Source organism: Aspergillus pseudotamarii (genome assembly GCF_009193445.1).
Source record: "Aspergillus pseudotamarii strain CBS 117625 unplaced genomic scaffold BDV38scaffold_74, whole genome shotgun sequence".
In the NCBI taxonomy this organism is placed as follows: Eukaryota; Fungi; Ascomycota; class Eurotiomycetes; order Eurotiales; family Aspergillaceae; genus Aspergillus; species Aspergillus pseudotamarii.
The window spans coordinates 126,426-137,696 of record NW_022475088.1 but is presented as its reverse complement, the minus strand read 5'-3'; the positions used below and the strand labels follow the sequence as shown (position 1 = coordinate 137,696).

The following is an 11,271-nucleotide window of genomic DNA, read 5'->3' as shown; positions in this document are numbered from 1 at the left end:
ACTATCTAGATCACCTACCTTACCTAAATAGGCAGAGCTGCCTATTCGAATAATCTAGAAATATGGAATCCACTGAGTACTAACTAGTAGTATAATGCTTGCTTCGCTTCACTCCGCTGAAAATCACGTGATGATTCATTCCGCTCGAGCTTTCTAGAGCGTGTCTCCGGCCTAGTGTTTCTCTTTCTCCGGCTCACCTTAACCCCAACGTCAACCCTTTCTCCCTTCATCAACTGTGCACGTTTGTACTTTGACTTCTAGGGATTGCTCCGGCTTGACAGCAATTTATTCCGTTTCTTTACTGTAGCGATACCTTTCATGTCCACCATGGACCGCAGCTTGGATGAGATCATTGCGGAGCGTCCTGTAAGTCGTCCGAGTCGCGCCAATTCCAATTCGACCATATCATATTGTCGCCATTCCTTCGATAACCGGTTAACTGACATGTAAAACTTCTAGCAAAAACAAAATCGGGGCGGCCGCCGTCCTCCTCAAGGTCGTCGCCGTGATGGCGTAAGAAAGGTATTTCTACAACTCCGCTATTGCATTCATCGTATATATCTCTTCTCTTGTTTTCATACTAACCGACCTGCCTTCTAAAATAGGTCCTCCCTCCCAACTCTCTTCCGAACCCTCTACGCGCATCTTGAGAAGCATAGTTCGCTGGCCTCGTAGTTGTCTTGGAATAGACATTCGGCCGCGGAATCCGCAGACGATGGAGCAGTTGCCATGATACTTGAGATGATTTCGAGCTGACCTTGTCCTTTTTTGCGACCACAACAGTCTTATAGAGAAGAACGCCCTGATTTAGATTTGTAAATACGCCCTTTCCTTAATCTGCAATTGTGTTAAGTTTGCTGACAAACTTGGATTCGATATTACAGGGATTGGGTACACGACAAATATGAAGACGACAGAGATTGTGCGTTTTGAACCTTACCCGGGCACTTGCCACGGAACCTCTAGTTTTCCATTCTTACCCAATCTGTTCAGCACGCCCATCTCGTGCCCCTCGACGACCACGCGGTGACCGCTATTCCCCGCCACCAGACCAGTATGTCTAGCTTGTCTGCACAATGTTCCGCATGGCGTGTACTAACCCTTTGATAGCGCCCCTACTGGAGCTAAGCTTCGTATTGAGAACCTTCATTACGATATTACAGAAAGTGATCTTGAGGTAAGGATGTCGGTCTTATTAGTTTCTCTTCTAGGCCGTCTAATGGATTTTTCCCCCAGGATCTGTTTAGTCGAATTGGCCCGGTCAGCAACCTATCTCTCGTCTATGACCGAGCTGGGCGCTCTGAGGGTGTCGCTTTCGTTACATATGCACGTACCAGCGATGCGAGAACGGCCATAAGCGAGTTTGACGGTGCGAATGCTAAAGGACAACCTATTCGTGTGACTCTTGTCTCCACAGGTGGTGGACGGCGAGACCGGAATCCCTTTGACAACGTTGAAAGACCTAAGGGTAGCTTGTTTGACCGTGTGGAGCGGCCACGCGATCGTGACTCTCGCAGTCTTAGCCCCGGAAGTGGACATGAAAGTGCTGACGATGGTGCACGTCGCCGTCGTGGCCGCCGGGGAGGTGGCGGACGCTACCGACGTAGCGATGTCTCCAAGCCAGCTCCGGATCATATAGATCGGTATGTTCCTGGGCAGCGATCGCCGGCACGTCGTCCTGCCAACGGACGACGCCAGGGCCAAGGCGAGAGCCGTCGCGCCCCTGCTACTCGACCCAAGAAGACGCAGGAAGAGCTGGACCAAGAGATGGACGATTACTGGGGCACTGCGAACACTGGTGCTAGCACTGCTGACAAAGAGACTGTTCCGGATGAGCCGCAGCAAATTGCGCCTCCGACTACTGCTGCTGCTGGCGACGACGATGTTGACATGATCGAGTAAATCCAATTATCAACACTTGTAACTAGTTAATACCTGGGTTTCGAAAATTTCGCGTCAAATTGGGAAGGATAATCAAATGTTATTATTTCTTTACACAAAGGCCCGTCTATGCTTAAGTCATAATAGTTCGAAGCCATTGACCATGCAACTCGACTCATACAAATATATAGAATCAACCAAGCTGATCTCTAATCTCTCTGTTATTTTCATTAAAGATGCTGCCGGGGAAAAGCTATTTCAAGCCAATAAAAGCGTACACCTAAATACAAACTAGGCATAGCATAATAGCTAAGCACCAAATGCGATATTTTCAGATGACCTCCGAGGTCCATACTTCCGTATCTGCAGAATAATAGGCAGAGGGGCGTTTCACAGATATGGTGTTACTTTCACCGCCATAAACCATATGGCTCTCTACATGCCTTCCACAATTTGATTGTGCCATCCTCGCTTCCTGTGCCATAGAGTTTGCCGTCGGGCGAGAAACTAACAGACCAGATCGGGCCGTGGTGGCCTTTTTGGACTTCTGTTGAGGTATTAGTTCAGCTTATATATCAATGTGGATTAGAATGAGTGGAGAGAGAACATACCCAGCTCTTCATCCGTCCGGAGGTCATAAACTCGCGCCCAAGTGTCGTCTGCACTTCCGGTTACCAGTCGACCGGTTTCATTGTTGACAGCGGCGCTAGCGACCTCGTACCCGAAGTCAGATTTCTTGAGCAGGCGACCGGGGCTTGAGCCATCGAATAGATAGACGGATTTGCCCGCGGCGACTGTAAGGATACCGGGGTCATTGGGACGGACGGCCAAGGTATTCAATTCACAGCTACCAATGGTACCCTCGACGGTGTACTCGATGACGGGATGGCGAGAGCGCAGATCCCACCATCTGATTTTACGATCTTCCGCGGCTGTCGTGAGGATATTGTAGTCCTGGTTCCAGACGATGGACTTAATGGTTCCACCGTGGACACCCGGACCGATCTCATAACTGGTTACTCCGGTGCCGTTTTCCCCCGCTGATGAGGGGAAGGTCGGTGAGGATGAGTTGCTACCACTGTTGCTGCGGGATAGGTCGAAGATGCGAAGCTTCTTTTCAAAGCCGCCTGTGGCTAGAACCTGGGGAGATGGCTGCATGGGAAATGCAACTGCCCGGACGATGTGGGAGTGTTGTAGTGTATGAAGACATTCGCCTGTATGAGTGTCCCATACTTTTCTGCAGACATGCATTAGTGGTTTGCTACAGCTGCCGGGGGGGAAATGAGCTTCCCCAACTCACGCGGAGAAATCGGCCGCAGCCGTTGCTGCTATGGTGGCATCTGTTGAGAGTCTGGCTTGCCAGACTGCGCCTTTGTGGCCGAGAAAAGTTCCAATCCTGTATTGTGGTTAGTGATCTTTGTCATGGATGGGAAGAGATAGCCCTGAAGGATACGTACCAATCACCGGTGATACCGTCGCGGAGCATGGGGTTGTTGTCTGCAAAGGATTAGTTTAACGCATTTCCGCTTGGGCAATGATCAGGGACATACCCTTGCAAGCGGATATAAGGTAATACTGGTCATCTTCCACTGTGGAAGAAAAGTCGATATGCGGCACGGGACGAGAGTGTCCGTGGCAGGTCAAGGGGACCACTTTTGTGAGGTCTGCGGGATATGAGTAACCATCGATGGTGGAGGTTTCAAGCAGTTATGACATTACCTGACGCCATTTCAGCTTTCAATTGGAGGTTGTAAATTGACAATTTCTCGGTATTAGAGTGGTTTCATTCAATTCAATTCAATTCTGTGCGGCCGTTATGTAATGATCTGATGTTCAAACGCGGAGACGACGAAACCCGTCCAAGAACAGAAAGAATGGAAGAAATGAGAAGAGCTTGAAAACGACGTGGATATGAGTTTATGTAGAAGTACAGAAGAAAATTCGTCAGTCTCGTCAAGTCATCAACTCAAGTACGGCGGGGTTGTAGTAATAATGATTGAGAAATCTTGGGTGGAGGAAATAAAGTAATTAGAGGGAAAGAGAAGGAGAATTCAGTCAACAGAACTGTCCACCGCAGCAAACCAATCCGCAACCCTTCAAGAGAATAAAGAAAAGGGGAGACCCCGACCTAAAAGGAAGAGAGCTTGAAGTCGCGAGGTGAACTTCTTTTTTGATATTCGTTCAACCCACCGGCATTTGTTTCAATTGTCCGACACACCGCACTAAGGCCGATCAGGACTAATGCTAGTGCACGTGAGGCGTGTAGCTGGACCCACACTTGTTTGCCCAACTTTAATCATGTATTGGAACACAAAACACTTTTCAATATCATTGCGCTCAGAATACTGGACAGCAAGGTATGCCAGTCTCCCTCATTTCTAGCCACTGACAACATTTCATACCACCTCCTGTTAAATCTGCAGACAACAGCTCAAGGAGCGATATACTCACCGCCAATTCCTTCGATAACCGATTATGCCATTTTAATGCAGGCCACTATGCTAACCGTGTCCAAAATGGCATATTATAGGGAAATTACCGCTGTGCATCATCATATGGTGTAAAATCTATCTTCGTGGCTTATTGAAGTGGTCAAGCCTGGCTACAGAACAAGTGCTAGTGAACGCATGTACTTTTGAATCGATTGTACAAGTCCACCAAGGCGATGTAAACAGTCGGATAGCCATAGTATTGGGTGTCAATGACCTCAATGTAAGCCGGAGCCATATCTCCTCGCATTTATTGCCCTTATATAATCATCGCAGGTAGCTGTACTAGATAGCAGCACTTGTCCATCCTTGTAGGTAGGTTCCATGCTTCCAGCTCCTTCCTCTTTGTGATGAATAATACTATTCGATACCTCCCCATCATTGGTTCACTATATACCCTTGCTTTCCCCACTTAGTCGTTTCTGTTGACCACGTATACATACCTACTACTAGTAGTAGTAGATAGCAATCGCTGCTGCAGATCTCTCTGTTGTACCGAGGATCTAAACAGCATACGCATCGAAACACTAGATCTGGTATGCCTCTTGAAACAGTAATGGTGGAATATTATCATGCCAGTCCACAAAGAAGTCTAGGGGCGACGTGTACAACAGCTCTCCAGCCGCCGATCCATGGCCAATGGGATAATCATAAACACCCGCTAGCTATTTATTCATTTGTTCGTCAGTTGCAGAGGTCAACCGACCCCAAGGCACGCGGCATCTCCAGGTCCTTGACTATTGGTAGCCCGCCAGTTTTTGACCGCGGGCAAGGTCGGTTAACCAAGGTCCCGGGTTAGCATATATGCGATCAGAATAGCAGAAAAGTCTCCTCGACTCAGACGACCCAGGGATCTTGGAACACAGCAGCGTCGAGAATATGCATTTATTGTGAGTGGCCATCAATATCTGGCTAGAGCCAACACATAGCTCGCTTAGATAAAAGTTGAAGGATCAGATTGCCGCCCAGAAAATTTTTGACCGTGGTGGAAGCCTTTGTCAAGTGACCTAAGTAGACCCCAGTCATCCCATGCGATGTCGAGTAGCAATTCAAGTGACATGCGAACTGCATTCCTGTGTTGCATGAGAGCTCCATTTCCGTTCGATACAAACAACGCGATATCAGAAATGCACACAAAACTCACTACAAGAATTAAATCTGATATCAATAAATTGTTGTTTAACTGCGCAATAGCAAGTCTATGTCCCACACTGTGATCATAAACTGACAAAGCCACTGTCTCACACAAAAAGCACCTCTCTTTCCCCGGGTCTCACGCCCTCTCTTAGATCTGGCATTTCAAGCAATGTAGCCCCCGTTCACATTATCCGCAGAAGGATGAGCATCGTTCCCCTGTATCCTGGCATTCTCAACATTGTTCGCCTTGTTGATCGGGGTAGTATTGCTTTCAGCACGTTTGTTTGACTTATCAACAGACACTTCGTTTGCAGGAATCTATATACGTGATTAGTAATTCTAGAATATAACACTACTCGATTTCCGTACTTTCAGAGTAGGTGCAGCTAACGCAGAAGTAGCTAAGAACAAGCCGGCAAGAATACTGGGCTGCGTTGTTGGATGTTCCATTATAATCGGTAGTCGCTGTACTCTGAAATACACGTTTAATAAAGGCATAGATATGCGGCTGCGTCGTAGATAAAGAGAGTTACAATGCTTGTAGGCAAAGGACTTTTTCTAATGCTCTCCGGGCTATATACTTCCTTCTATTTTAGACGCCAACGGTTGCAGCTAAGCCCTCTCGAGCCTTCAGATAGGGGCTATCTAAATCCAGAAACCAGGAGATGAGCTCAATTTTTCGTAGATGATCTCGTTTGATCGCCACTTTCACCTTAAAACAACACCGACCAACATACATGTACTCTATCAACTAGACTAGATGCACTATCGTATATATAGACAACAATTGACAGGTTATACCCCAAACGAAGCATTCGCCACGCTCGATCCTAGAGCTATTTACAGATAGTTTCTAAACCTTGCATAGGATCTACTTACTAAATGATCTACATTTAACTATTTAGCGCTAGAATGCTCCAGTAGGGCTGTTATACGTATCATATATGGAAATACAACAGGAGCTGCAGTTCATACACCTGTATCCCATAGTCAATTAAGCATTGCATACCCTGAGAGTCCTCATATTAGTTTATTACAACTATCTGAAACGCTTATGCACGGTGGGCTTCTATACCTGCCATATCTCCTCAACAAAGCCCAAATTTGAGAAGGTCCTCGTTGAGAGTTCTAAGGATCTGCAGGTCTGTGGTCCCATTCTCCATAATCCCGCAAGCTTCTTAAGGTCCCAGAGCCAATATCAAATACACTACATTGAGAGTCAAATGGAAGATCGTCAATATGCGCGAGCATAATTCTTGTAATGTGGCAAAAGTGATTCGTAAGTGAGTACTAAGTACATGAGGATGAATTATCGCCTGCGAAGTTGTGAGTTGTTGTCTGGCAGGATACTATGGCAAGCTTTCGTCAAGCATAAATATATTATATATATATATATCTCTTGGTTTCACCCGCCGAAACGGGGGTTGTTTTATGGAGATTTGTCGAAACCTACGGTTTGGTGTAGCTAAGTCTATGTATGGAGCGTTCTCTGGTCCTGAGTATAGCAGAGCTCATGATATTTATTAATGTCATTCATGTATTGTTTAGCTGGCCCGGCTTCCAACTGGAGACCTTGGTGGCTAAAAGCAGCAATCAGCTGGTGCCTGGGCTGACCCACTGGTCTAGGCTTTGAATTTCTAGCAGCTTCTACTCCACCGCCCACGTGACTGGGACTCCGCGGATCTTATTGTTCATGTCCCTTAGTAAGTACTAGTATGAGTGACTAACTAGTTCCCTGGTACGTTAGTAACCAAGAGACCAGCACAGCAACTCTCACTCAGGTCAATCCCTCCGTCTCGTTATAGGACCTGGTCATTTTTCCGACAATATTATCTTTGCACAGGTTCTCTCACTTGCCTTCTCCTAGCCCTCTGGGAGTGAACTTTATGTATGCCTGACTTCAAGATCTCCGCTTCTCTGGAGGGCCACAGCGATGATGTAAGAAGGTCCCCGACTGTTGATGTCCACAACAAGTGGTATCTCAGTTATTTTTTTTGACAACTGACCATCTCTAACGATGTTCGCAGGTTCGTGCTGTGGCCTTTCCCAACACGAATGCCGTGTTTTCGGCTTCTCGCGATGCGACTGTCCGACTCTGGAAGCTTGTATCTACCCCGCCCCCAACATACGACTACACCATCACATCCTCCGGCTCCGGTTTTATCAACGCCATAGCCTATTACCCACCCACCCCCGAATTTCCTGATGGTCTGGTATTTTCCGGAGGCCAGGACACTATCATCGAGGCAAGACAACCTGGTAAGGCGTCGGATGACAATGCGGATGCTATGCTTCTAGGGCATGCCCACAATATCTGCGCTCTGGATGTGTCACCCGAAGGCGGCTGGGTTGTTAGTGGAAGCTGGGACTCTACGGCTAAGTTATGGAAACTTGGGAAATGGGAGTGCGATGTAACCTTCGAGGGTCACCAGGGGAGTGTCTGGGCGGTGCTTGCATATGATAAGGATACAGTTATTACCGGTATGTATCATATTATTGGCTAGGTATACCGTATGACTCCTATGCTAATACGCCTATAGGCTGTGCAGATAAAGCTATAAGGATCTTTAATTCCTCAGGAACACTTTTGAAGACTATCCAAGATTCTCGGGATGTTGTCAGGGCCCTTTGTAAGGTTCCTGCGTCGAATCCCACTGGTGCACAATTCGCGTCGGCCGGCAATGACGGTGTAATCCGTTTGTACACCATAAAGGGCCAGGTAGTCGCAGAACTTCATGGCCACGAAAGTTTTATTTACTCTTTAGATGCATTACCGTCGGGTGAGTTGGTGAGCTCCGGGGAAGATCGCACAGTGAGGATCTGGAGCGGCACGCAGTGCGTGCAAACCATCACTCATCCGGCGATCTCGGTGTGGGGAGTTGCTGCTTGCAAAGAAAACGGTGATATTGTCACAGGTGCCAGCGACCGTGTGACTCGGGTCTTCACCCGGAGCGAAGAACGGGTAGCAAGCGCTGAGGTAGTGGAGCAGTTCGAGAAATCTGTTAAAGAGTCCTCGATACCCGAACAACAAGTAGGAAAAATCAATAAGGAGAAATTACCGGGGCCCGGGTTTCTTCAGCAGAAATCTGGCACGAAAGATGGCCAGGTGCAAATGATTCGACAAAATGATGGCAGCGTAACCGCCCATACATGGTCGGTGGCGTCGCAGGAATGGGTGGCCGTGGGCACGGTGGTCGATTCTGCTGCCAGCAGTGGAAGGAAGACGGATTATCTAGGCCAGGATTATGACTATGTCTTCGACGTTGACGTCGAAGATGGGAAACCGCCTCTCAAGCTCCCGTACAATGTCTCTCAAAACCCGTACGAAGCTGCAACGAAGTTTATTCAGGACAATGAACTGTCCATGAACTATCTTGATCAAGTGGCACAATTTATTGTCCAAAACACACAGGGTGCGACTATTGGCCAGTCTACCCAAGGATCAACTCCTGCTGGCGCCGACCCTTGGGGCCAGGAGAACCGTTACCGTCCTGGGGAAGCCTCCGCTCAACCTCCTGCTCAACCACCTTCTGTTCCTGAATCCCGCCCCAAAGTTCTTCCCCAGAAGACATACCTTTCTATCAAAACCGCCAACTTGAAGGTGATTGCGAAGAAGCTACAAGAAATCAATGAGCAGCTTGTGTCGTCTGGGTCGAAGGAGCTATCCCTGAGCCCCCCTGAAGTAGACACAGTCGTCTCACTATGCAATCACCTGGAGACCCCAGAGAGTCTCAAGCAATTCCCTACTTTGGAGACCGGACTTGGATTACTGTTTAAAGTTGCAACGGGCTGGCCTGTGCCAAATAGACTCCCAGGTCTTGATCTCCTTCGTTTATCTGCGGCTGCAACACCCGTGACTGCTACCGCAAACTACAACGGCCAAGACCTTGTAACTGGCATCCTATCAAGCGGCATATTTGATACTTCTTCGAACGTCAACAATGCAATGCTTTCAGTCCGAATGCTGGCCAACCTCTTCGAAACCGGTCCTGGCCGACAGCTGGTTATCAGTAGGTTCGATCAGGTCATACCCGCTGTAAAATCGGTACTGAGTAGCAGCGGTGCAACACCAAACCGCAATCTTACCATTGCAGTTGCAACTCTGTACATTAATGTCTCTGTTTATCTCACCTCTGAAGGTAGAGGGTCTGCCCCAGAGTCTTCTGAACGAGGTCTGGTGCTCCTCGCCGAATTGGTGCAGATGATCGTCGGTGAGAAGGACTCCGAAGCGGTATATCGGAGCCTTGTCGCCTTGGGCACATTGATCAAGGGGCTTAGTGAGGAAGTCAGGAGTGCTGCTACAGATGTCTACGACCTTAGCCAAGTCATAGGGAATGTGTTGACCTCGGGTCCCGGGAAGGAGCCTAGGGTCAAGGGCGTCGTCGGTGAGATCAGGGAGTCGTTGCAATAAGGCAAAGCTTAAACGGCCTTTTTCGCGCATATGATGCACTCCAGGATTAGACACAATCATCTTTAATGATAGCCATGCATCTTACATTATTAGACTCAACAACGTTAGGCAATCCACACACGCTGTACATATGAGCTAACCTCAACGAGTCACGTTGGCCTTCTTCTAGACAGCAAAACATTAAATACAATCGTAATAGATATTTTTAGAGCCTTCCCTCGGCACCAACCCCAACCTCCACTATTTGATCAATACCTGGGTAACTGGGAAGGTCCAGGCCGTACTTCTCTGTGATACTCTTCGTCAAAAACCGACCACCGAGGAAATGCCTCCCCTGGTAATACTTCACACACGGTTTTGGGGCTGTTAAACTGATTAGATACTCTGGCATAAACTTAGACCCGGGGCCTTCCTTAGGTGGGCCATCCTCTATATCCCAAGAGCTGGGCGCATCGATGCTTAGTACAGGCACCGAAGCCGCCTCGATCTGAGAGACGATGGTCGGGAAAGGGTCGCGGAGGGGACCACCGAAAGAAAAACCGAAAATTGCATCAACTAGGAGATCAGCAGATTTGATTGCGACGGGGAAATCGGTAATGAATGGCACGGAGAGGTTGTCGAGTTGGGTTTTGAGACGCTGTTGATGGGTTTAGCTTTGGCTGCAGCCAAGTAGATAGGTTGGCGCACGTACCTGGTAAAGTTCGTTCTTGCCCTCTTTCGGATAATAAACGGATGGCTTATAACCATACTGAGCGAGGTGGCGAGCAGCGACTAGACCATCTCCCCCTATTATTTCCGTTAACCTATGTCCCATCCCGGTGGTCTTGATGTTAACTTACCGTTGTTGCCGGGGCCGCAGACAACTAGGACGTTCTTCCCAGCACTTGGAGGATGTACGCGGTAGACTAGATAGGATTCTGTGAGTGGGATGTACTGTTTGTCCAGTTTCTTTCAATTCGCGTCTCACCTGCTTGCGAAACAGACAATCCCGCGAGTTCCATCAGTTGGTCCAGGGACCATCCTCCGATCTCCATCAGGTCTTTGTCTAGGGATGCGGCATCTTTAGAAGAAATAGCCTATATGAAGAGCTTAATTTTGATATATGATTGGAATCGTGTAATAAAAGGAAGCGAACCTTCAACGACATCCTGGCGGTTCTACTGTAGTATCGAATTGAGGCGGGGAACGGATACCGTTTGAGTACTGCCAATCCAGAACGAAACATATATCTCTTAATTGAGAAGACGGGACAATAGATTGTAGAACTCAATATTCTCCAGCTAACTAATAAATCTGAGCAACGAACAATTGTCTAACTCAAGCACACGATGGAGCTCAACTCAATAAATAACC

The 11,271-nt window shown here is 47.9% G+C and overlaps 5 protein-coding genes across 5 annotated transcripts; 2 read left to right on the top strand and 3 right to left on the bottom strand.

The window, feature by feature from the left end:
- The first annotated feature begins 208 nt into the window (after nt 1-208).
- Nucleotides 209-2,184, top strand: BDV38DRAFT_198052 (putative RNA binding protein). The gene is made up of 7 exons (XM_032052398.1): nt 209-366; nt 460-522; nt 784-815; nt 885-922; nt 994-1,054; nt 1,111-1,177; nt 1,237-2,184. The coding sequence occupies exons 1-7, from the start codon at nt 319-321 to the stop codon at nt 1,900-1,902; spliced, it is 975 nt and encodes a 324-aa protein (XP_031909013.1). The 5' UTR covers nt 209-318; the 3' UTR covers nt 1,903-2,184.
- Nucleotides 1,897-3,610, bottom strand: BDV38DRAFT_296539 (WD40 repeat domain-containing protein; the record flags this gene model as incomplete). Its single annotated transcript, XM_032062949.1, has 6 exons — nt 1,897-2,428; nt 2,493-3,118; nt 3,182-3,277; nt 3,339-3,378; nt 3,432-3,545; nt 3,601-3,610. The coding sequence occupies 6 exons, from the start codon at nt 3,608-3,610 to the stop codon at nt 2,292-2,294; spliced, it is 1,023 nt and encodes a 340-aa protein (XP_031909012.1). The 3' UTR covers nt 1,897-2,291.
- A 2,059-nt stretch (nt 3,611-5,669) lies between these two features.
- On the bottom strand, nt 5,670-5,957 carry BDV38DRAFT_287296 (uncharacterized protein; the record flags this gene model as incomplete). Its single annotated transcript, XM_032060826.1, has 2 exons — nt 5,670-5,825; nt 5,877-5,957. The coding sequence occupies 2 exons, from the start codon at nt 5,955-5,957 to the stop codon at nt 5,670-5,672; spliced, it is 237 nt and encodes a 78-aa protein (XP_031909011.1).
- A 1,291-nt stretch (nt 5,958-7,248) lies between these two features.
- On the top strand, nt 7,249-10,021 carry BDV38DRAFT_197938 (WD repeat PLAP family protein). The gene is made up of 3 exons (XM_032052395.1): nt 7,249-7,445; nt 7,535-7,988; nt 8,048-10,021. Exons 1-3 carry the CDS (start codon nt 7,398-7,400, stop codon nt 9,916-9,918), a joined length of 2,373 nt encoding a protein of 790 aa, XP_031909010.1. The 5' UTR covers nt 7,249-7,397; the 3' UTR covers nt 9,919-10,021.
- On the bottom strand, nt 10,021-11,256 carry BDV38DRAFT_197910 (NADHX epimerase). The gene is made up of 5 exons (XM_032052394.1): nt 11,054-11,256; nt 10,886-10,994; nt 10,758-10,823; nt 10,610-10,704; nt 10,021-10,555 (listed from the first exon to the last, which is right to left on the bottom strand). The coding sequence occupies exons 1-5, from the start codon at nt 11,141-11,143 to the stop codon at nt 10,124-10,126; spliced, it is 792 nt and encodes a 263-aa protein (XP_031909009.1). The 5' UTR covers nt 11,144-11,256; the 3' UTR covers nt 10,021-10,123.
- Between the last annotated feature and the right edge of the window lie 15 nt (nt 11,257-11,271).